General features: G+C 42.4%; 1 protein-coding gene across 2 annotated transcripts in view; it reads right to left on the bottom strand.

The window, feature by feature from the left end:
• Positions 1-4,096: 4,096 nt before the first annotated feature.
• The window catches only part of Cfap221 (cilia and flagella associated protein 221), a 98,405-nt gene continuing 76,366 nt past the window's right edge, over positions 4,097-26,135 (bottom strand). For both annotated transcript variants that reach the window (XM_021722049.3, XM_040294115.2), the window contains 5 exons: positions 25,951-26,109; positions 24,332-24,423; positions 17,639-17,731; positions 9,019-9,114; positions 4,097-4,389 (listed from right to left, as the gene is read on the bottom strand). In XM_021722049.3, coding sequence (XP_021577724.2) covers positions 4,281-4,389; positions 9,019-9,114; positions 17,639-17,731; positions 24,332-24,423; positions 25,951-26,109 — 549 coding nt within the window. In that variant the 3' untranslated portion in view covers positions 4,097-4,280. The remainder of the gene's footprint in view (positions 4,390-9,018; positions 9,115-17,638; positions 17,732-24,331; positions 24,424-25,950; positions 26,110-26,135) is intronic.

Below are 26,135 nucleotides of genomic sequence, written 5' to 3'. Positions count from 1 at the left end.
CCAGTTAGTTGCTAGAAGAACTTGTTCTTCCCTAAGTTGCTGTTTGTTTACATACTAGCTGTTTGCAATGTAGGGATTTGAATCATGGAGGCAACTTTTGACCAAATTGAACTTAACATGAGTGACAACAAGGAAGGAGTCCTTAAGAACATTTGTCTGTTATGAAAAGCTGCCTGATATGCTACAGATGGCATCCTGTCCTTGGAATTTAGGTTTCCTAATGGAAAAACAAGTCACAGAAAAATGTCAGAATGGATGAGTTAATGGTACGAGCTCTACCTAGCCTCCTGGCTTTGTGTGTAAAACACCTAGCGAGCAGACTGACGCTGTTTCCTGGAGCATTTGGTGACTAGTGGTGCCAAAGAGTCGGGTCTCAGAGTCTAGTGAACACATGCAGATTTCCCCATGGAGCCTCGGGGTGAGGGCTGTTTTGTCCCTTAGTTCCTGTCACATGATTCTGGTATAAGGAGGTCTCCTCTGCTGTAGGTGGTAGGAGTTAGTTGCTTGGAACTCTGGGGCACACTTGTGAATGTTGGGGTGTGAATGTTCTACTGCAGGGTCTAGTAGGATGGGCGTTAGACAGGAGCCTTTTCCCCATGTTTTGAGGGGTCAGGTCATGGGGTTGCCATCTGGTCATTTCAGGCTACTTCTGGGGGCTGCAATGAGCTTGGAGGTGGGATGCAGTTGCCCTCTTGCCTGGTACTAATTACCAGGCAGCTGAAGGTGATGGAGGCTAGGGTGTGTGTGTGTGTGTGTGTGTGTGTGTGTGTGTGGACTGGCAGGAGTGGAGTGGGAGGAGGTATTTGTAAGGAAGTGTGTTCTCTTGGCAAGAGGAAAGAGAGGTGGCTACTGGTTCTGGGTACGGAGGGTGACAAAAGCTGAGGGAATCCAGTATTATCAATGGGTTCCCCTGTTCGAGTCTGGTCTCCATCCCCTGAGCTTCAGTGAAAAGAGGAGTCTGGGCCTTTGTGGCTGACCTGCCTTAGATGTCTTCAGCCCAGAGTCAGTATACCAAGAACTGGCACCATAAGTCTGCACTACTGCAGGCCAGGACCGAACACCAGGCCTTGAGGGCTCTCTGGAGCCTTTTGCTGTTATAGGGACAAACAAGGCAAGGCACTGAAGATAGCAGGAAGCAGTTTTATTTGGCTGCAGTCAGGTTCAGAGGGCACAGCTTTTGCTATAATCAGTTAATCCCCTGAACCCCGAGTTCAGGGAGTTTCAGAGCTTTATACCCAGCATGTAAGGGGAGGGGCTCAGAAGTTCACAGTCTGCAGAAATTCACATAAAAGCAGCTTTTTCTTTCACTGTTCTGGGCAAGTTAACCCTTCAAGGACAACTCCTGAGAAGAGGAGAGCTTCTTCTCCCCTTTCTTTCCCCGCCCTGCCGCTGTTACCAGGAGCCCACTTGGCAACTTCTCTTATTTTAAAAATGTAGACATCTCTGTGAAGCCCAGCTCAAGTCCAGAGGCCTGTTTATACATTTCTACAAACTACTATACTAGATATATGTTTGTGAAAAACTAGGAAGGGGTGTCCAGCGTCTGGAGGACTGGTATCTTCCGGGTCAGTGGCCAAGTAAAACAGGACAACAGGAAAATAGGTTTATCTACATTGAACTCAATGTTTATCTACATTGAACTCTTTTGCAGAGACTCTTTTGCTGACAGTCCTAAAAAATTCATGGTGAAGAATTCTGGAGAAGCCAAGTTAAGACTTTTCTGTGGAGAAAGGGGGTACTACTTCAGTGCTCAGATATGCAAAATGGGCATCTGCCCACTATGGAATCTGCTAGCCCCTCCATGCACCACCTGCTGGTACCAACAGAGTTCCTGACGAGTGGCCATACTCCTGGTGATGCCAGGCCCTAGTTCTCATCTTCTCACCTTTTCCTGCCACTTACACAGGCAACCAGAAGCCAGCCCCACGTCTGTGGGGCGATTCAAAAGGAAAAAGCAGCTCTGGGCATCTAGCACCAGTGTATACAGTAGAAGTTTTCAGTAGGTCCCCTAAGCAGGGTTTCCGAAATCCAGGTGGATCCAGCCACATTGGGCTTGTACAGGGTTGTGAAGCCTTTAGCATCCAGGTCCTGGGCTATTCCTGTTCTTTGGGAAGGCCCCTGTGGTCCTCAGTGAAGCCCAGTTAAGGGCCTGACTGTCCCACCAGCCCTTTATCCTACCCACACTACCCCTGCAGACAGCAATTCTTCCTTTGTGCAGAAAGACCCTGATGCAAGACAGGATGCAAACACTAGTGTTTTTAAAAAGAAGACAACTAGCCTGGTGCAGTGGCACAGGCCTGTAATCCCAGGAGGACCACAAGTTCAAGGCCAGCCTGGTCATCTTAAGGAGCCCCTGTTTTAAAATAAAAAATAAAAAGGGCTGGGAATGTGGCTCAATGACAGAGGGCCCTTGGGTTCAATCCCCAGTAAGGCCAAAACAAAATCCAAAACAACTTTTTCTGATAACCAGATTCAAGTGAACACTTCAACTCCCCCTCCATTCCCCGCCAGCCACCTGGTATTATGGTGCTTAGGCTGTATGTGGAAAACAGAGTTGCCCTGGGAATGGCTCTTGGCCGAAGGGATCCTGGACATGGCAGCCATGTTCTCCCGAAAGGGCCAGGAGAGTCCTGAGTCAATTTTCTGTGTGTGTGGTGGGTTTATAATTATATACACACACATACACATATATGTACTTACACACACATACCTACATATATATATATATATATATATATATATATTGCTTATGTATAGAAAAATGAGTGCAAATAGCTGGGTCAAATAGTGGTTCTATTCCCAGTTTTCCAAGGAATCTCCATACTGCTTTCCATATTGGCTGCACCAATTTGGAAAGTCCCACCCACAATGTATGAGTTACCTTTTCCCCAAAGGAATTTAAAACAGCATTCTACAGGGACACAGCCACATCAATGTTTATAGCAGCACAATTCACAATAGCTAAACTGTGGAACCAACCTAGATGCCCCTCAGTAGATGAATGGATTAAAAAATGTGGCATATATACACAATGGAATATTACTCAGCAACAAAAGAGAGTAAAACCTTGGCATTTGCAGGTAAATGGATGGCATTGAGAAAATAATGCTAAGTGAAGTTAGCCAATCCCAAAAAACAAAGGCTGAATGTTTTCTTTGATATAAGTTGACTAACTCATAGTGGGATAGGGAGTGGGAACATGAGAGGAATATACTAACTCTAGATAGGGCAGAGGGTTGGGAGCAGGAGGGAAGGGGCAGGAGGTTAGCAATGATGGTGGAATGTGATGGACATCATTATCCTAAGTACATGTATAAAGACACAAATTGGTGTCAACATAACTTTATATACAACCAGAGATATGAAAAATTGTGCTCTATATGTATAATGAAAATTGTAATGCATTCCGCTGTCATTTATTTAAAAATCAATAAAAATAAACGAATAAATAAAGAAAGAAAATGAGTGGAAGTCATACACTCAAACATATTTGGATAATTATGTGTTATTACAACACAACTCAAATATTGCCAGCCTCACTGGTCATGTTTACAAACACTATTGAAAGGCCTGGCTCAGGGGCACAGTGCCTGCCTACTTATTTGGTGCCCTTTGCAACAACCTCTTGTCCCAGGGAGTCCCCTCTGGTGACTCCTGGTGATTTTTATTATAGAATCAAGTATTTGTTGAGAGCTTTGATCTGCAGATTCTTCATCTCCTCAAGGACCTTTATCTCAGGGGAGTCCCCAGAGGGATGTTTTCCCATCGTTCCCATACAAGTCTGCAAGCTCTAGTCATCTCTCAGTGACCCCTCCAGGTCCATTCTCCCCTTGCTGTTGGGGAGCTAGCATCCATGCCTCCTGGGACTGGCTCCTGAAGCCAAAGTCAGCAATGCTGAATCTGTGCAGAGGTGGGAGAGCAGTCTTCTCCCCAAATCTATCCTGTCTCTGGCTCCTGCCCCCTACCCCTCCAAAAGGCTCCCTCAAATGTTGTCAGCCCCTGGTTCTTGGTCCCTTGGCACCGGGGCTCACGTCTTGCTCAAGAAGGCTCTGTTCCAACATTCCAGCACTAAATCTTGCACCAAGAAGCTTCAAAATTGCCATGATACTAATAACATTTTATTTTTAGAAAGAAAAATTATAATTTAAACATATGTACATCTACATGTCAATTTTTTTTTCTCTGTAGGAACTTCCCCAAATGGTCAGACCATAAGTGGACACAAAGGACCACAGTGATCTGCAGAGAGCAAACAAGAGGAACTGACCTCCTGGTGATTTTTATTCTAGAATCAGGTATGCGTTGAGAGCTTTGGCCTGCAGATTCTTCATCTCCTCAAGGACCTTTTCTCCTGCCTTCTCTGCTGCTTGTGCCTGGTCTTTCACCTCTCTGAATATCAGAAAGCACAATAAGGGCATGTTAGGCACTTTGTAAAACATGCAAATCATCTACCAATACCAGTGAAGGTTGACGTTTTTGTTTTAACACATAAAGATTTTAAGTCATATTTGGCGATAATTTACTAGCCAGTGAGAACCTTCAGTTCAGGTGATTCAGGCTTGGCTTCCAGTCTCAGCTGCATCAGTTTCCTAGCATGGCACCTGCCTAGATGTCCAGTCTCCACCTCCCCATAGTGGTAATTCCTATGTTTCCAAGCATTGTTATAAAGGTAAAGTGAAAAATTATTCAGAGATCCTAGTATGATATCTTCTAAATCCACAGTCAGCATTAGTGTTTTTTTCATCTTCATGAATAAAGTAGAGAAATAATGTTTCTGACTCTGATAATGGCTGTAGAAAGGCAGGTTATGACCAGGTGAGGTGGTCCACACTTTTTTTTTTTTTAAATATTTATTTTTTAGTTCTCGGCGGACACAACATCTTTGTTGGTATGTGGTGCTGAGGATCGAACCCCGGGCCGCACGCATGCCAGGCGAGCGCGCAACCACTTGAGCCACATCCCCAGCCCGTGGTCCACACTTTTAATCTCAGTGCCTTGAGAGGCCGAGGCAGGAGGATTGCAAGTTCAAAGCCATCCTCAGTGAGGCCCTAAGCAACTTAGTGAGACCCTGTCTCAAAATAAAAAAAAAAAAAATACTAAAAAGGGCTGGAGATGTGACTCAGTCAAGAAAGAAGAAAGGTGGATATGCACCTGATGAGGTGGTTCAGGTGCTCAAGGTGTGATAGAGGTTGATGGGGGTTTGGCCAAGGGTTGTTGGGTAGAACTTGAACCCAATGTGAGATAAAAAGGAGGCTGTCAGTTAAGGGGTATCATAGGGTCTGAGACAAAGGGCTGAGAAATGGGGAGTATCTAGGTTTCCTAGGGGCCGCCTTGCTTCTTGGGGGGGCTGGGCCACAGGTGAAGGTGTAGCTGGACATGCAGTGGGAAGGCTGTTGTGGAGTGTCCCACCATTCAGATACCTGGGAGGAGATGCTGAGTGTATTGGTTGCAAGAACAGGTGTCCCTCTAAAGATTGTGAACTCAGCTATATGATCTGCCTGGGAAATGGGGGTTCACAATATAAAATTAAATGATTCTGAGACGCTGTCTAGAGAGAGCGATGTGTCATGCTCTGGCAAATGCCTTACACTTTTGGAGAACTAGAAATCTCTAAAACTGGAGAACTGAAATGTTCCCTAATGCACACAATTAAAGAAAAGAATTAGCACCATTTTATGGAATCATGTCTAAAATGTAGAGATCATGACTCCTTTTAAAGATATTAACATTGTGATGATCTTAGCAGTGTTGAATGATGTGTCAGCAACTAAAGTCACTTGCTCAGTTTCTAGGACAGTATACAATGATTCTCCTTAATGGGTCTTGAGGGAAAAAAAAGACCATTTTCCAGTAAGCAAAGAATCTGTTCAGGTAATTCCAGCCGTCAAGGGAGAACAGGTGATTCTTTACTTCCATGAAAATAAATATGAAAGCAGCACATTGTTTATTCTGTTTTAGTTTTTCTTTTCTTTTTTTTTTCAGTGCTGGGGATTGAACCTAGGGCCTGGTACATGTTAGACAAGTGCTCAGCCACTGAGCTGCACCCCTGATCCTGCAGAGCAGTTTTGATGGGAAAACCAAACATCATTTATGTGTTCATGTTGTTGTGTCCCATCTGTCTAAGCTCTGGTTGATTGAGGCTGGAGAAGGTGAGGGAGATGTATAGGGCAAGATAGAATAGACAAAATCAAGCACAAAATGATGTTTGATATGAGTTAAAAAGAATTTCAGGACCAAAAAATCTTTGGAAAATAGTCTATGAGATATCATCCTATTAGACTACTATACAGCCAATAAAATGACAACCATGTTGACAATTTTGACATGCACAAAATAATTTTAACTGCAAAAGAGGTGAATTCAAAGTACATTTGGGAATGTTTACTGCAAATGGGTGAAATGCACATATATAAATATTTTAATAAAAATTAAAAGTGAATTTGATGAACAAAAAAATGTTCAGAGTTTATTTTTAGGTTACTTTTTTGCAAAGTAGCCAAAATAAAAATTAAAAAAAATGATGCAGTATTTTGGTTTAACATATAAAGTAATAACTCCTACTTCATTTACTCATTTTATTATCAATTGATATTCAAGTATAAAGGGTGAAAAACCACATTAAAGAGCAATAGAAAAGTATTGACTATTACCTAGGCCATCGACAAAGTCATTCTACATCTATGGATACTTTTTGAAATAGAAGAAAAGTTTTTTATTAAAAACTTTTAGTTGGGCTGGGGTGGTGGCTCAGTGGTAGAATCTTTGCCTAGCATGAGTGAGGCACTGGGTTCAATTCTCAGCACCTCATATAAATAAAAAAAAAATAGAGGTCCATTGAAAACTAAAAAAATGTTTAACAACAACAACAAAAAAAACCTTTAGTCACCTACTTGAAACAAAATGCAAAATGCCTCTCTTTGTTCAGGTACAAGAGTTTTTTTTTTTTTTTGTGTGTGTGTGCAGTTAATTAATTTATTAATTAACTCAATAAAATAATATTATGATATTATTTTATTGAGTTAATTAACTGATCCAAATAGATGCTCTCTGTTAGAAATTTTATTTCTTAAATTTTCTTTTACCACAAACTGCCCATCTATTTTCTGAGAAATGTTGGTTGTTGTGGTGCCTGAAACTATCACAAACAAGCCAGAGAAACCCCAGAGAATACTGCTCTGAGACATGTGAGCATGTCTTTTGGAAAACCCAGTCTCTAAAACTCTCTAAAGTTAGAAGACAAACTAAGGAAAGAAAATTGCAGCCCATATAAGAAAGAGCAACTGTCCTTAATATGTGGGGGAGTGTTACAAAGAAACACAGGCAAAATAAGCTTGTCATAAGCAAGAATAATTGATACAAAAAAATAATTGATAAGCATAAAAATCTTTAAAACAAAGAAATTAAAATTAAAACAATGAGATGGACTTTTTTTTTTTTTTTTTTGTGGTGCTGGGGATTGAAGAGATGGCCTTTTTAATTAAATTTAAAATTTAAGCCAGGCGTAGTGGTAGTGCATGCCTGTAATCCCAGTGGCTAATGAGGCTAAGGCAGGAGGATTGAAAATTTAAAGCCAGCCTCAGCAATAGTGAGGCTCTAAGCGACTCAGTGAGACACTGTTTCTAAATGAAATACAAAATAGGGCTCAGTGGTTGAGTGCCCCTGAGTCCAATCCTTAGTACTAGCCTCCCATCCCCCCCAACAAGAAAAAAAAATTTAAATTAAAAAAATCTATCACATTGATAAAGATGAAAAATAAAAAACAAAACAAAAACCACTGCCATCATCAACAGAACCCAAAACAAACCAATCCCCAACCCTTCCCCAAAAGATCTTATTCCATGTTGTCCAGGACGATCCGATGTAGGCAGTCCTGACCTCTGCTGGTAGGAGGTATGGATGGCAACTAAGCAATCTATATTTAAAACCTTAAAATGTACCTTGATCTAGCATTTATGTTTCTAGGAATTTATCTGAAGGAAAAAAAGTCTGATAAGTTTTCAAGGAATTACGACACCAGGGTATTTGCTGCAGCTCTACTGACAATAGCAAAACATTGAAAAGAGTTTTCATATTCATTAGTAGAGAGTTAGTAAAATAAATTATAGTACATCTACTCAGTGAAATATAATGCTGCCTATCTATATTTATAAATATTTTATATATATAGTTAAATAAAAGTACATAATGCAAAATCATATATATATAATATTATTTAATTTTATTTAAACTGTATATATATAATATATTATTAATATTATAATATATTATTAATATATAATATATTTGGAAGTCCATAAATCAAATTATGCAAATCATTACTTCTGGGTGGTAGAATTATAGTTATTATATTTTTTGTATTATCTGGTTTTTGGGTTATGTGGAACTTTAAAACATAAGAGAGTTTAAAAAAGGATATGTGGAATTTCAAACTTATAAACCCCTATGAATTCGAGGTGATTATTTACAATTGCAAAAATATTTTTCCAAACCAGTGTTTAAAAGGATGGTTTTAGTTTACCTGGTCCCCTGATAGAGAAGTGAAAGAAAGAATGTTTTTCACATTTGGCATCTCAATCAATCCTCACAACTGCCCTGTGCAAGGGATTGTATTTTTTTTGCATGTTACAGATGAGGAAACTGAGGCCCAGAGAAGATAAGTGGCTGGGCTTGAGATCTCCTATGTCATAAATGGTGGAGCTGTGATTCAGCTTCAGGTCTGGTCTGTCCTAGAGCATACTCCCTCATATTCAACGAAACTCCATCAGCTGTTAATAATGAACGCATGTGTCTCTGAAGCCAAATGACAAGCAAATGAAAACACTGGATTCAATTTCTGAAGTTTCACTTGCTTCACCAAATTTAAGAGGTTAACTGTGTATAAAATAAAATAGACATTCAAGTATAGGAAACAAAGGAAATGTGTTTCTTTCAAAGCTTGAGATATTCAGAGTCAGATAACATGACAGTTTTGATCTCAGACTACCTCTTGGATCAAAAGGCCCCAGAACCACCACTTACTTTTCCTTCTTTGCATCCTTAATGTCCAACAGAGGGAATTCCGCTTCAATCATTCTTGGAGTCAATGTAACTTCTATATTATGTTCAAAGAGTTTGCTGAAAAGCAATAAGATGTTTATGGGAACTGATTTTCCTTCCCTACATAAAATAGATGAACTGTTGTATTCATGGAGGAGTTCGGCATTCCTTGTTCTTTCAACATTAGTCCTAAACATCTACTTTTGATGAGTCTATGTTTGGCGAAGCATAAAGCTGCTAAATTGCTTTCTGCCAACAAACAATGGTAGGGAAGAGTTATTTATAACCAGAGAATAAAAAGCAATTTTTAGAAATGGGGTCACAGATTTCATATTCTTTTCAAGTGCACATGGATCATTTACCAAAATGGACTGTATCTTAGACCATAAAAAAAGCCTAAATAACTTCAAAGAGTTGATTCATTCAGGGCTAGGGTGGTAGCTCAGTGGTAGAGTGCTTGTCTAGTGTGTGGGAGGCACTGAGTTCAATAATCAGTACTGCATATAAATAAGTAAATAAAGAATAAAGGCCCATTAACAACTAAAATAAATAAATAAAAACAAACAAAAAAAGTGAAATCATTCAGACTATTTTCTTTGACCACAATGGAATTAGAATAGAAATCAATCATAAAGGATAACTGTAAAATTCACAATTGCTTTAAAATTAAATGATATATTTCCTTCTTTTTGTTCCTTTAAAAAATTCATTGGTGAATTATAATTATGCATTATATGGGATTCACTAGGCCATGTTTGCATGCCCATGACATAATTTGATCAGCCTCTTTTCTCAGCACCTTCCCTTCACCTCCCTTCTTTTCTCCACCTGATCCACTTGCTCTGCTCAACTGGTCTCTCTTCTGTTGTTGTTATTATTATTATTATTTCAGTTACTGCATTATAATTATATATATAAGCAGGATTCTTTGTGGCATTTTCACCCACAGACATAACATAATTTGGTAGATTTTAAATAGTCCATGGGGAAAGAAATTCAAGGAATCTAGTTTAATCTTCTAGAACCTTCCCTAGAGTGGCACATTTTTTCTATAAAGACTTTGCAGGTCACATTGTCTCAGTTATAACTACTTAACTCTGCTATTGCAACACGAAAGGAATCATAGATAGTAACTGAGTGGGTGTGGCTGTTTTGGCAAAACTTGATAAGCACAGGTGTCAGGCAGATTTGGCCATGGACCATCGTTTGCCAAACTGTGGCCTAGAGCTATGTTGTTTGATGGTTAAAGCTGGATATTATTTGCCGTTTGAATTTCAGCTGGAAAAAGTGGAAAGGAAGAGTGTAGAGGAGACACACTTTGTCCAGGTTTCTCACCTCATCTGCCAATATCCCATGGCAAAGACCTCATCAAATGTAGTACTTAACTGCTGGGGAGGCCAAGGAACTTAGCCTCTAGTTTCAACATCTCTGTGACTTCAGAAGAAAAAAGCAATGAATGGACAAAGAGCCTTTTCCACCACTTTCAGTTAAAGTGAATGCTTCCAAGATGAACAAAGTCTTCAAAGTTTGGGGTTACAAACAGCACCCTTTACCAGCAGTGATACAGAAGCACAGGTGATCAGGGCAGTTTTCTGTTAAGAAGAATACCCTAGAAAACTGAAAAAAAAAAAAAAAGTCCTAGTCTCACATGGCTGAAAGCTAGTGTTTACTGAGCAGCTGCTATACGTGAATCACTATGTTTGTGCTTGGCAGGCATTATCTTCCCAGAGCAGTTTCCTCATCTCTAAGGTGAGCATAATAATAAGACTTCATCGTGGGGATTACATGAGACTGCTCTCCAAGCACTGCCTGTTAGAGATTTTGTACTCAGTAAATGCTAGTTATTTTAAATACTATTCTCCTCAAAACAGCATCAATTATCTCCTGTAATTCTGATAACCCCCTATGAAGTACTATTATTATTTCCATCTTAAAGATGAGGAAACTGAATCACAATAGTGTGCACATCGGAGCTGGATGGAGGAGAGGCTGCCCCTCCTTTAGCCTGCTGATGTCCCCCTAGCGGGCTGGACAGTCAGGATTGTTCTGAACCCGAACCGAGCACATACCATCATCCTACCTTAGCTGTGGTGCTCTCTAGGAATGCCCCCATGTGGGGCTTTGTTTAGAAGCCACTTCAACTTCCTTTTTAGATCAGGATTCCAGGCTTAGATGCTCAAGTACTGCCTGGAGCATGTGGGCAGGTCTTAGAAGAACAGGAAATATCGGCTATTTAGAATTTCACTAATTGATTATTTATGTGTAAAACTGAACTGAAACAGTATGCCACAAATAGTTATTTTTTGAGTACATACTGTGTGAAGGACGCTATTGCCTAGCAAGTACCAAACCATTTCCTGTGATCACAGAACAGGCTGGCAGTGGCCGGGACCCTAGTCTAACCACGACAGTGATGAATGGTTACCAACGCTTGAGTTATCAGGATTTCTTTGCTTCATCATAAGGTATAGTTTAGAATATGAGAGTTTGAATTTATTAAGAATAAAACCATTTCTCATGAAAATAGAAGGGAGAGCAGTAGAGGAAAGAACCAGGGGGAGGTGGGTGGGAGAGAAAGGGGGAATAATGGAATCCATGCTGACCAAATTATATTGTTATACTGGGGGCATGGACAAATATATAATGATGAACTCCATTATTATGTATTATTATAATGCACCAGTACAATATAGAAAAAAGACTGAAAACATTTAAAAAGATATTTTAGATTGACACAATAACTTTATTTTGTTTATTTATGTGGTGCTGAGGATTGAATCCAGTGCCTCACACGTGCTAGGCAAGCACTCTACCACTGAGCCAAAACCCCAGCCCTGAAAACTTTTTTGAATAATGAAGCTAAGGAGTGAAAATCAAAAGGGTTCTTATAGGAGGGTAGGTCCCCACAGTCTTGGATGACCCAGATCTTTCCTGTCCTGCTTGCAAGGTTTGGGCCAAAATCCCAGATGTTGAATTCCTAAAGGTCAAAATCCCCAAAGTCTAAAATCCCAAAGATCAAGATCTTAAAATTCTGTAAAAAAATTTAAATATTCTTTAAAAGAAACTTATATACATTCTAAGATGGTATTATTTGAAAAACATACAATATGACAAAACACTTCATAGGCCACTTTACAGTATAAAATGGGAAATAATGATAAACATATATTTTTTAACCTTTTTTTAAGGTGTAGATGGATACAACACGATGCCTTTATTTTTATGTGGTGCTGAGGATTGAACCCAGGTCCCACCCATGCTAGGTGAGCACTCCACTGCTGAGCCACAATCCCAGCCCTGATTAACATATTTTTGCAAGCATAAAATACTCAGGCATGCTAATGACAGTTACTTGGGTTTAAGAGCCAGAAGTAGAAAGATTGTATTTTTAAGAACTAGGTCAAAAGGTGGAATGTATAAATGCACATCACTGTGATTGGTAATTGTGCTAACCTAATTTTAGGACTACAGTCATCTGAAATGCCCAAGTTTTTGGATAAGACTGATCAAAACCATCAAGGGTCACTCTGCATATGCAGTTGCCCAAAGAGCCAACTTCTCAAGAAATTTTATCTTTCACAAATGCAGTTGTCCAATTATGGAGGAAGTACGTACACAATGCATACACATGAAGCCGACACTATGAATAATGTACTTTCATGTCAAAAAATTTCAAATTTGTGGGGCTGGGGTTGTGGCTCAGTGGTGGAGTGCTGGCTTGGCATGTGTGAGGCACTGGGTTCAATTCTCAGCACCATATAAATGTAAAATAAAGATATGTGTCCACCTAAAACTAGAAAATAAATATTTTTTTTTTAAAAAAAGGTTCAAATTTGTAAAAAGAAAAAAAAAAAAAAGAAATGAATCATACCCTGAAAGCCTCTGCACAGTTTATACCTCCATATTGGAAATGATGTGAAGATGAAATACATAACATAGGGAAATGTAAAAAATAATACTTTAATAATTTAAAATAGTGGGAGCAGCTGGGTGTGATAGATCACACCTGTAATCCCAGAGGCTCAGAAAGCTGAGGCAGGAGGATCACAAGTTCAAAACCAGCCTCAGCAACATAGCAAGGCTCTAAGCAACTTAGCGAGACCCTATTTCAAAATAAAAAATAAAAAGCCTTTTTGTTGTGGCTCAGTGGTTAAGCAGCCCTGGGTTCAATCCTTGGTACCATAAATGAATGAATGAATAAATAAAAATTGTGGTGTTAAAAGAGAAAAACTGAAAAAGAAAAGAAACTCACCTTCTTCCCAAAAGAACTAAAAAGGAAAATTGACATGTGAAGAAGTGTGTGACTGGGCCAGATGATGGGTAGTTGCACAGAATAGTGTGTGGCAGCTGACTTACCTTCACAATCATTAACCAGCTTTTGAAGCTTTGCCTCGAAATGAATAGCTGCTTTGTTTTTCTTTAGGTTATGCCTCTCCTCAGAGAATATGTTTACATTCATTTCCTACACGCTACTCTTTTTGAAATTCTTCTGTGATTCAATTCATACTGACATGAGCATTCCCTATTAAATCTTCCCATTGTTTGGCAACGTGGAAATCCATTCTGCATGCACTCATGTACAGACGACAAATTCAGCGGAAATAATACCAGCAATCAAACAGCAGCGCTGTTGTCTAACTTGCCTTCTTATCCCACCATGTACATCATTATTTTTGAACCAGTGAGTAACATCACTGAATTCTCCAGGCAATTGTGATTTTAATTTATTAGAAGCTTCTGGAATTTCACCAGTGGAAGGAATATCAATGCAGACCAATGATGCATTTTTAAACTCAAGTTTTTGTCGTTGCTTTATTGCATGACCAATCCCTTCTCCAGAATTTGGCTTTCTGTCCTTGTTACATAGCTTCTTTTTCATGGGAATTGTGGTTTTCGAGATGTCAGCTTTCAGGATTTTTTTAAACAATTTTTTTTGTATTTGTTGATGGACAGAATGCCTTTATTTTATTTGTTTATTTTTATGTGGTCCTGAGGATGGCACCCAGTGCCTCACACATGATAGGCAAGCGCTCTGCCGCTGAGCTACAACCCCAGGCCCAGCTTTCAGGATTTTAACATTTGGGATTTTAATCTTTCAGGATCGTTTTTTCAGGAATGTAGACTTTAGAGATTTTGATTGTTTGAGATTTCAACATTTGGGATAATGACATTGGGACTGAACTTCTGGATTTGGTCTACACCACTGCTTGCAATTCTTGGACAGAAAATACCGAGGCTGCAACATCCTGAGACAGGAGGAAATGTCCAGAACTAGGCTGTGTCCTTGTCCCTCTCAGAACAGTTTTCTCAGCAATGCTTGAGTGATCCATGTGACACTCAGGCATAACAGCAGAGTGGAGTGAGCATTCCCTATCACACTCTCAGGGTCCTTCAGCGGCAATGTATCAATGTGGGGGCATTTGTCCATGTGGCTGCCTCCAGCCTGGGCAGCTTTCTACGTTGAGGAGTAGAAGTTATAGTTTGGATCTGGAATCCACTACCCAGTCTCACGTTGAAAGTGTGGTCCCCAATGCAGTCAGGTTCAGAGGTGAGGCTTTCCAGAAGTGAGAGCTCTGATCTCATCAGTGAACTAACCCACAGGTAGCTGAATGGACTCCTGGGAGGTAGGACAAGTTGGAGGAAGTAAGTCACTGGGGTTTGTGTCTTGGAAGGGTCTATCTTTTTCCCAGACCCTTTTCTTTCTCTCTCTCTGCTCCTTGGTTGCATGGCCATTTTCCTCTGCCACACCCTTCTCACCTCTGGCCCACAGCAATGGTGTTGTCCAACCATAGACTGAATCTCCGAAACTGTGAGCCCAAAATAAATTTTTCCTCCTCTGAGTTCCTCTTGTTAGGTCTTTAGGTCACGGCGATGAGAAACTAACACAGCTGGCTCACCCTGAATCCTGAGTTTCTGTTTATTCTTGCTGCTTCTCTGTGAGTGAGACCTCCGCTTTGCCTGATTTGTACAAGTGTTCTGCCCCACTGGACTAGACCTGAGAACTTCTGCAGATGCCAAAGAAGCAGAAAAATGGACTGATACATAACTTTCTATAATATTTTGAAAAGTGACAGGTGTTAAATGATTTCATTTGTGAAGTGAGCAATTCATATAAGGCCCAGGACAAATTTATTCATATATTTCAAACAAAAAAAGGAAGACATCTGTCTTATTGAAGGAATGAAGTCATACTTCAGAACACTTCCTCTTTCTCACTTCAAGGCACAGTGATCCCGGTGTGTTAGCCCTCCATCACTGCATCGAGACACCCGAGAGAGTCGGCTTCTAAGGAGAAAGGCTTATGGAAGCTCCCAGTCTCAGAGGTTTTGGTCCAGGGTCACTTGGCCCTGCTGCCATGGGGCCTGTGGTGGCACAGGACATCCTGGTGGGGAGTGTGTGGCAGAAGAAGCCTATTCACTTCATGCCAGCCAGGAGGCAAAAGAGACAGGAGGGAGCAGACTCCCCAAGTCCCCTGCAGGGACACATGCCCAGTGACTTAACTTCTTTCCACTAAGCCCCAACTCTCAGAGGCTCCACCATCTTCCAGTAGGACCCAGAATTTGACAAGTGGGCCCTTGGGGGGTGTGCAGAGCCCATGTGCCTGTCACTGACCCAGGAGCAGCAAACACAGGCACGTCATGTGGCCCAGGATGGACACTAGCCTGGGCAGTGACCAGGGACCAGACTCCTCATGCTGACGCTTTGCTCTAGTTGAATGAGAGCCTGCAGGACCACACGTCTTGTCACAATGCCTAAGGTGGCAGCGTGTGTCCTCAGCTTTTCACCCCGTATTTTCCTTGGTCTCCTCCTGGACTAGGTGTCTTCTAGTTCCGCCATCTCTCCTGCCCCTGTTCCTAAAGTCTGAACTTCAAAAAGGCTCTGAGGGACTTACATGGACGTGCAGGTGAGACTCCCCAGAGCTCCCCCCCCCCAGGGGTATCTATGCTTTAATAGGGACAGAGCCAGAGAGTGGGTCGTCAGTAATATAAGGTCAGGAAATAGAGACCAAAGGAGGAGATTTGGGGCCCTGGGTCTTCCTAATGTGTCATGATCTTGTCACTTAAGGCTAGTGGTCTTCCTTGCGCCCTACCCTAATACTGCCATCACAGATACAGCCACACATCCAAGTGCTCCTTTCTGCCACCTTCAAGGGTATTAAAAACCAAAAGGAAAAAAAAAAAGACAAGACTATTGAGGCACCGAGGTGAGGTTACCTGCCCAAAGTGTACTCAGAGTGAGTGGCAGAGCCCACAGCCTACACCTTTCTCCTTATTTTTTTTCCTTTTGTGGTGCTGGGGTTTGAACCCAGGGCCTTGTGCATGTGAGGCAAGCACCCTACCAACTGAGCTATATCCCCAGCTCCCACAGCCTACACCTTCCCTGCTATGATATACAACATCTCAATGCTCTAGATTGATTGTGATAGAATTTAATTTTAATAAAGATGGTCCTAAGATTTGGAGGCGGTTTGCACCCAAATGGCTTTCATGATGGAAGCTTGGTCCCCAGTGTGGTGACATGTGAGGAGGTGTCTCAGTTCTAGGTGGTGAGTTTACTGAGGTATTACCTCAGAAGGCAGTAAGATAGTTCTTCGGGGACCCTTGAGTTAGTTCTCATGAAAGTGAGTTATTGAAAGTGAGCCTGAGCCCCGAAATGCTCTCCCATGTATTTCCACCATTGTGATGCCATCTTCCATGAGGTCCTCACCAGAGAGAGAGCTGGTGCCTTGCCTTTGAACTCCTAGAATTGGAAGTTAAATAACCCTCTTTTCTGTATAAAGTTAACTTGCCATGGGTATTTTGTTATAGTAACAGAAAATGAACTAATATAGATGAGTATGGCTAAAACTTTATGCTTTGTTGGTTAATTAATCTAGAAAACTTAAATGAATTTTATCCCTGCCTGGTAGAAAGTACTTGCTAAAATATGAAATCTCTCATTTTCTCCCTGAAGTTATGTAGCCATGTATCAAGAGCTAAGCATATTTTAAAAAGGAGAAAGCAATGACTGCAATGTAGAGGCATCTGCAAATGGGGCACTGGCAAGCGGTTCAGCTGGGGACATGTGTGCTCTGAGGTGTTCATGATGAGCAGCTGCTCTGAGACAAGCACACGTGCTCTGCTTGGCTCAGATTTGCCATTCTTGGGTCTGTTATCAGGAGACTCAAGGGCATATTTTCACTGGCTGCTGGCTGCTGATCAGTAAAATCAAGTGTAAGCATCTTGCTTCTGGGCTTATTCTTCATGCCTCTCCAAATCCTACCCGTATTTCACGTAGTAACCGAGTCCGCAGGACCACGGCAGCCTCCCCAGCCCATCAGCACCATCTCTGCTCTCCCTTCCCGGTGCTCTCAGATGCAGCAGCCAGCTACCAACATGTTTTACACCTTGTCTATCCTCCAGCGCAAGTTGGGATCTCATTTAGATGGTGGTATGGCTGAACATTGGCCTTATCTGCTCGTTTGAGTTGCAAGCTCAAAGGCTGTGTGCTCTTCTGAAATCCCTCACAGCACCTTGCATATTTTTTGGAAAACAGATCACATTAGAGATTAAATGCAGAAAAATAGAAAAAGAAAAAAAAAGAGAAAAAGAAAAATCAGTACCGTTCAATAGTTTCCAGTCTGTCTTCTTCCGGTAAGTCCTCAAGAGGAGCAGGAGTGTTGATAGGAAGTATAACCGGATTGTAGGAGTCATAGCTGTAGAAGAAAAACACACACGCAGCCCAGGATAAATGATCACATTGCAGTTTGGGGGGGTCTTTATGTGATTTCCTACAGCGTCTCAATTTTACCCCTGGTGAGTCCTCTGCTCCTCTGCCCTCCCTCCCTATGGAACACTCCCCAATGCTTCTGGAAAAGGCAGAGGCAGCTGAGAGGCCCTGGTCACACCCTGGAGAAGGCTGCCTTCAGATGTCTCCTGGAGTGTGAGGTCAGTCTCACAGAGGGGCTGGGGAGGGCTCAGTGGTGGAGCGCCTGCCTGGCCTGTGCAAGGCTCATTGAGAGAATTTCCTGGGTGGGGCAGGGAAGGGAAGTTAGAGGACCTACTTTTTGTTCTTGCCATTTTGCCCACCTTCATAGCCTTCCTTGGTCATTTTGTCCAATTTCAAACCTTCCTTACTACCCCATGACGTACTGTTTGGCATTGTAACTACAGAGATTTATATAAAATTTCCTGAGTATTGAGGACATTAAAATAATTGATATAGGGAGGGAAAATATGTCGTTATTTAAATGTTGGCAGCAGATTTCTGATTCAAGATGGTGGGATGAGTACTCGCTTTTTGGGGGGTCTCAACTTCTTCCTTAAAAACCTTTTAAATACTATTGAAGGAATAAAAACGGATCACACAACAGCAAAGAGAACAGGGGAAGGACAGGAGTGGATACAAGTTTTCAACAATTTTGGTGGGAGAAATTTCCAGAAGCCTGAAAGAGTTCTGTGTCATGAAAAAGAGCAAAGAGTGGTACGTGAACACACGTGGAAAGAAAGGGACCTCCTGCCAGACTGGGAAAAGCTGTGGGCTGAAGATAAGGCAGAGGAGCAGGAACAGGTGAATCCGAGGCTCCTTTGTGAATGCACATGCCTTTGGGAGCAGACTCTCACCCTTGTTTTGCCCCTGTGTAAAAATGGAGGGGCTGGGGATATAGCTCAGCTGGTAGAGTGCTTGCCTTGAATGCGCAAGGCCCTGGGTTCGATCCCCAGCACCAAAAAAAAAAAAAAAAATTTATGGGCTGGGGTTGTGGCTCAGCAGTAGACACTTGCCTAGTACATGCGAGAATGTGGGCCATGAAAAATAAATAAATAAAATAAAGATATTGTGTCCAACTAGAGTATTTAAAAACTATCTAGAAGTGTTTCTTAATATACATTAAATAAATCACATAAAACCAAAAAAAAAAAAATGCACCTGACTGTCAAGTAAAGAGAATGGCTAAAAAACATTATGGTGCTGTGGTTTTTGTAGAGGGAAGGTGGGAAAGGTATCTGTGAACTGATATGCTGTGGTTTCTAGGAGTGAAGAAAGCAAGTGCAGAAGAGCCTAACTAGAGGGCCACGGTTCACATGAGAAGAGAAAATAAGAAAAATACATACACGTGGAATGCTTAACACCACAGAGAGAAACAGGAAAGGGGAGGCGGAAGACCAAGTCGGTTCCCTCCCCTGAGCAGGGATGGGCTGGAGGGAGGAGGGAGGAAGGGACGCTTCCCGGATGCCTCTGTGTGTAGTTTTGAGTTTGGAAGACATGGGGATGTTCTACTTATTGAAAACATAAAATCAAGTCAATGAGAAAGGAAATTTTAAAAAACTGGAAGCAAACTGAAACAAGTAATTCATGATCACAACAGAGGGAAAGAAAGAAAAAGAAAAGGGTGAGAGAGAGAGGAAGAGAGAGAGAGGGAGGGAGCAGAGAGTGGGGAAGGGAGGGAAAAGAGAAAGAAAGGACTGATATAGTATAGAAAGAAGAGGTGACTTCTCCAGTGTGCGACCACACCCACATACCCCCAGTCCTGGGTGGGATAAGGGTAGGGAAGAACTGTGCTCTATTTATTATGCTTGTTTATGAAAGTGTTCATGGAGGAGTCAGTTCTGAAACTATTGGATATATTATGAAGTTGAGTAAGTAAATGTGCTAGGGCAGGGTCTTCACAGTGAAAGAAAATGGAAAGCAAGCAATAATGCTTGGATATTGACTGGAATTGTGGGGTGTGGTGTGCATTCATGATTTCTAAAATGTGTGTATGTATGTGTATTTGCATGTAGGCGTGTGTCCTTGTGTGTATGTAAAGTATGTGTCTGTATACCTCTCCTCTGGCTTTGCACACAAGGGCAAGGTACAAGCATGCTCTAGTAGCAATGTGCATAACTATCACTCAGATTTTTGTCTTTAAATTCATTCCCCTCTAAAAAGACCCTGGGCCCCACCACCTGAGATTAACCCTGTTTACTGACTTCATGACAAAGAATCCAGGTCCTCACTGAAAATTCCATCAAAACTTTTAAACACGTGTGTAGTCAGAGGGGGGTCCTGCTGAGGAGAGGGACTGAAAAGAGGGAGCTGGACCACTTCGCAGAGACCAGATTGGTTTGGGGCGACGTAATGACAACAACCAAGAGATTTTCATGAAACAAAATGAGTCCAATTCGTAAATTCTCCAATCATTATGTTCTTTTTTTTCGGGGGGGGGGGGACTTCCAGGGATTGAGCTCAGGGGCACTCGCCCACTGAGGCACATCCCCTGCCCTATTTTGAATTTGAAATGGTTCAGTGCCTCTCATTTGTTTTGCATTGTTCTACTTTAGTGTCCTTACTTGAAGTAAATCTCTGATAATGCTAACTCAGTTCCCCAAGTTTTTCTGAACATTTCACTGCTCTATAAAATCTGAAAGTCTAGGACCTTCTGGATGAGAAAAATTCTTTGATTGCTGCTCACTTCTCAGAGTTTGAGGAAGTCTGCAGAGACTTGACAAATTCTCTGAACTTACTAAAAAGTACAGAAATCAATGAGCTGCTCTGATTTATATGGATACAAAAATGACTTAGAATAAATAAATGTTAAGCAACTGTATTACCTGGTTTAACAAGACGCAGTTAAATCTCAGAGTCAAAAGATACAAGGGAAGCCTCATATTACCAGAAGGTAATTTATTCAAGAAAAATGTCCAAAAAGTTGAAAACTCATTAACTGGATGTCTATGGAGTGTAGAGTGAATGTTTGTGTCCTCCCCAAAATCATCTGCTGAAACCTAACTCCTCATGCGACGGTATTTTGAGATGAGATTCTGGGAGGTGGTCAGGTCGTGAGAGTGCACCCCTCATAAATGGGATTAGTGCCCTTGGAAAAGAAGTCCCGGAGGGCTGCCTGCTCCTCTGTTCACGTGAGCACACAGCGAGAAAGCACCAACTACCAAGGAGGAAACAAGCCCTCACCAGACACCATGTCTGTCATGCCAGATCCTCGACTTTCCAGCCTCCAGAACTGTGAGAAATAAATTTCTATTGTTTACAACCTACCCAGCCTATGGTATTTTGTTATAGGAACCTGAATGGATTAAAACAGAACTTAAAAAATAAAAGGAATTACTATTACTGTTTTGTAACTACATTTAGAAATAAATCCAGTGGGAATCCATGATAAGGAAATATAGAATCTGCTCTTGATTTTGAACTGTTATTCAATTGCAGCTTATTTTAAAAACAAACTGGCCCAAGAGAGCATTTGGGCACAGAAGCTGGAAGTAACAAGTCATGGTGGAGAGTTTTCTTTAATTCATGTAGAATTCATGTTTAATTCATGGTTGCTCAAGTCCACGGCCACTGCACACTGACAGCCTCAGGATTTTTTCCAAGGACACTGCTTTGGAAATAATAATTTAAAAATAAATAAGAAGGATGTTTTCTCTTAATTCTCGGGACCTGTGTGTCGGAGCGTGGGTGGGAGTCAGGCAGTCCCCTTCCCATCACTCCTCAGTTTGCTTATTCAGTCTCATGACAGAATCCCAGACAGAGCTCTGTTTGCCTGACTGATTACATGGGTTAATTTTATTTATTTCTTTATTTTATGCTGCAGATTGAACCCCGGGCCTTAGCATGCTAGCCAAGTGCTCTACCACTGACTTACACCCACCCCCTCCCTCCTACAAGGGTCTATTTATTCATCTATTATTTTTCAGTACTAGGGATTGAACCCAGGGGCACCAGCCCTTTTATTTTTTACTTTGAGACAGGGTCTCACTAAGTTGCTTATGGCCTCAATAACTTGCTGAGGCTGGTCTTGAACTTGAGATCCTTCTACCTCAACATCTCAAATTACTAGGAGGACAGACTTGTGCCGTCACGCCCCACAATGTGGATCATTTTAATGCGTCCTGGTCCCCCAGCAAAATGTGTGTGCTGGGGTGTTGATGGCACCATCTGGTGGCCACGGAGTGATTGGACAATTTGGAAGGTAGAAGAGAGAAGGGTGACCAAAGTGCCCTGGGCAGCATGCTGGATGGCTTCATAGGATCATCAAGATCATTTTATTTCAATCTTTGAACCAGCTCTGTGAGGACAAGACCAGCCTTTAATTTCCTCACTTGCCCCTGCCTCACAGGGGAGGAAATAAAGGATGTCAGTGAAGAGGTGACTCACCCAGCTACAGAGAGCTAGTGGCATGGCCCGAAAGTAACAGAGGCTGGTCTCTCTGACACCAAGGCTTTCCTTCTTTCTACACAGCCACCGTTTCCCCTGATTCTGGAAGATCTAGATTTTTAAAAGTATGTTACAATAAACAAGAAAGATGCTGGATTCATTTTGAGATGGCAACAGGTTGAATGAGGTGTGACAGAAAAGGAAGTGACATGTTTGGGCTCCTGTCCTGAATCCCATGCCCCAGGCTTTTTGTTTATCTTGTGAAATAAGGCAGAGGAGAAGCTCCAGAGGAATAATCCAAAGCACAGCACATAGAGAAGCCCCTGGAAGTTCAGCTGCACTGGCTTTAACTCAGGAAGACTCTGCTGCTGGCAATGAAGGAAAAGGTCAAATTAAGTCCTAGGGGTACAATGATTCCAACAAACTTCTCCAATCCCTGGAGGGGGGCAGGTGGATGGACAGTGGACTTGGGTAGCTGCTTTTTGGGTGAGCACTTGCCCATTTTCTGTTGCTAACAACAAAATACTACAGACCAGATAAGTCATAAAGAAAAAAGTTCCGGTCCAAGGTCGAGGGGCTGCATCTGGTAGTGGTCTTCTTGCTGGCAGAATCCAGGAATGGGTCAGGCATCACATGGTGAGATAGGGAGTGCAGGCATATGATTGAATTTTGTCCTTTGACCTCTGTCCTCTTTTTATAAAACCCTCAGAAGTCAATCATGAAGGCTTACCCCTTACCTAATCTTTTTTTGGGGGGGCGGGATACTGGAGATTGAACTCAGGGACTCTTGACCACTGAGCCACATCCCCAGCCCTATTTTGTATTTTACTTAGAGACAGGGTCTTACAGAGTTGCTTGGTGCCTCACTTTTGCTGAGGCTGGCTTTGAACTCACCATCCTCCTGCTTCAGCCTCCTGAGCTGCTGGGATTATAGGTGTGTGCCACCTCCCCTGCCCCTTATCTAATCTTAATTGCTTTCCAAAGGCTCCATCTCTAGGGGGAGGTTTCTAGCTTCTTAATACCTCAGTAGGGATTAAATATCTTAATAGGGATTAAGGTATTTAATCTTAATATCTTAATAGGGATTAAACTCCAACACGAGTTTTGGAGGAGACAAACCATGTTCAAATCATAGCAGTGAGTATTCTTAGTTCTACTAAAAATATGATGCCAAGGTTGAGAAGGACCTGAGAAGAACCCTCACAAGTTCAGCCTCCTCTTTATCTTTCTGACAAAAGGACGAGGCTCAGAAAGGCGCCCAGCAGACATGTGAGGTCCCCCAGCCCCCAGAGGTCCTGTGGGACTCTCCATGTTTCTGAGTCAGAGGAGCTGGACACACTGGTGGGAGCTGGATGGGGGGTTATAAAGAGCCTCTGTTGACCTTGGTCAGTGGCAGGGGTTAGCTTTCCTGGATACTCTTGGGCTTTGCCACCTTGGGTGGGCCTCTTTCTGGATCAGAAGATTTGAACAGAAGGTGACAGCTGATGATCATTGTGGGACATTAGGCACATTTGCTCACCAATAACTCATTTAGTTACATTTAGAAGGACAGTGAACTGAAGACTCAAGTTCAAGGGCTCAGGAGTGAGCTGCTGACCAGATGGAGTCTAAAGAAAAGGTATCAGTCTATTTGATATCTTAGGGTTTTGAAGAGATATTAAATAAGCAAACTGGCAGAAATTTGACTACCTTGGTTTTCTTCTTTCATAGGCCAACAGAATATTCTCACTTACCAGTTCTGACTGTGGCCGAGCCCCAGGCTGTGCATGGAGCTGAGCTGTCTCTGTCTGAGGATAGTGTGGGACTCCCATGAGCACAGGCTGGGCAAGAAGTGAATTCTTTAGAATTGGATATGGAGGGTGCAGAAGGTGATCTTGACCAGTTAAAAACTTTAAAAATTGACCATGAGTATTTTAGCAGAATTATCTGGATTGTTGGTCTTGCCAAGTGCCACCTAGGACATCACTTTTTAAAAAAGTGTGTCTTGGATAATTTCAAAATATGAAAATCAGTTACATGTGTTCATAGCTCTTGGATCAGCAAGCCCTCCCTCGTGCTTTAAAAGTACGACTTGACCTATTGTTGGTATTTAACTTCTGGGGGTCTCAGCCTCTGTGGTCTGTGGACAGACATCTTCCCAGGAGACAGATGAGCTGTGGCTTACCTCTGGGTGGTCTCCATCTTAGAGGTTTCTGGCAAGGATGAGAGCGTCAGGGACTGGAACCTCTTCCAGTGCATGATTCCGGGAATAATGTCCTGCAATGAAAGTTGGCTCAGGGGTAGAGCATGGAAGGGAACTGGTTGGTGGGGCGGAGTCTAGGAGGACTTCATTTCATTCAGCTATTTTCAATCTCAAAATGTTAGCTGCAAATTTATCATTTCATTAAATATGATTGAATTTTGCCGAAGCAAAAAAGACAATTGCTTTTGTGACTCTAAAATCGAAAAGGGCAACACAGAAGTGCACCTGCTCCTGCTTCCTTAGCCATACAAGCAAAAACATGTCCTTGTGATGGGGGTAGATGTGGCCTTACGATTGGCTTTGAGGATTATGGATGCAATACTAATGCCCCATTCAAAGAGGTTGGGTTGTTCTCCATATGGTAAGACAAACAGGGAAACTGTGTGTGCAAATGTGTTGGTGAAGCGCCAAGTGCTGTCAGGAGACCATCAGCTCAGCTGAGTGCAAGGCATGGGATGGGGAGGGGGCAAGGCACACCTGGAGAGGCCAGTGGTCACCATGGGCCTCATGGGTCTAGCTAATAATCGTGGAACTGCTCACACAGGCAGTAGAACCCTGGCATTCAAGCAGGAACTGACATGATCAGATCTGTATCAAAAGATTTTTATGGAGGCCTGACCACAGCAGTGGTGAGCCACAGAGGAAGCTAGGGGGAGAGTGGCAGGTTATGTAAGAAGCAGGCTGGTTGGATAGGGGAATGAGCAAGAGGGAGGGATTAAGGGCCCCTGAATTCTGTGCACATTCCATAGAACAAAAAGGCAAGTGGGAAATGGGCATGGTGGTGTTCTCCTATAATCCCAGACACTTGGAAGGCTGCGGCAGGAGGATCACAATTTTGAGGCCAGCCTTGGCAACCTAGTGAGACCCTGTCTCAAAATAAAAAATGAAAAAGAACTGGGACGTAGCTCAGGGGTAAAGCTGCATGGATTCAATCCCTGGTTACTCCACTCTACTCCCTCACCCCACACATGCAAGTGAGGGCTAAGGCACTTCAGAGTGTAATGGGTGAAAGTCAGAGATAATGACCCAAGTTAGGGATTTGTTGAGTTTGAGGGGCCTGAGGGTAATCCTGAAGAAGTGTCTCTGGATATTCAGGTCAGGTTGGTCACTGGGGTAGAAGGAACTCTTTGGAGCCCCTTCTTTACTGTGCCTTGTCTGTCCTGATGTTTCTACACTTGTAGGGGCAAAAGCAAGAAGAGGTCAGACCATGGGTTTATGCAAACCATGTGACCATTTATTTCACAAGGTTGAAATTCAAGTGAGTGAACATGCTGGCCTTTAAGGGGGAAACGTGAGAATGTTGAAAAAAGGGGGAAGCAGGTAACCCAAGAAGTGAGCATAGACGGGACCAGAGTGGGACCGAGTCTCCGCCCATGTCCCTTTAGGGCTGGCCGATGAGGGCCGTGGTTACCATTCTTGCTCTGCAGCTGTGGCTCTGAGCCTCATTTTTTCTAATTTCAGTGGTGTCCCTCCATCCTTGTGCCCTCCCCCTCCCCACAGCCCAAGGCCAGCTCTGTCAGGGGGCTGGGGGATGGCCTTACCGTGTGATGGAGAAACTGCTTTTGGGTGAGAGGAATGCTGGACCCCTTGTGGCACTCGTTGGTGAACATGTACTTGGGGTGGGGGCAGAGGTGGTAATCTATCAGCGTCTCTGCATAGGTCAGAGGGCGCTTGACGGCAAATAATCCTGGGTTGGGATTCTGCAGGAGAGAGGAGAAGAGCTTTT

This window comes from Ictidomys tridecemlineatus, chromosome 7 (genome assembly GCF_052094955.1).
Source record: "Ictidomys tridecemlineatus isolate mIctTri1 chromosome 7, mIctTri1.hap1, whole genome shotgun sequence".
Taxonomy (NCBI): Eukaryota; Metazoa; Chordata; class Mammalia; order Rodentia; family Sciuridae; genus Ictidomys; species Ictidomys tridecemlineatus.
Note: the sequence above shows the minus strand (reverse complement) of the source record. Positions and strands in the feature narration are given on the sequence as shown.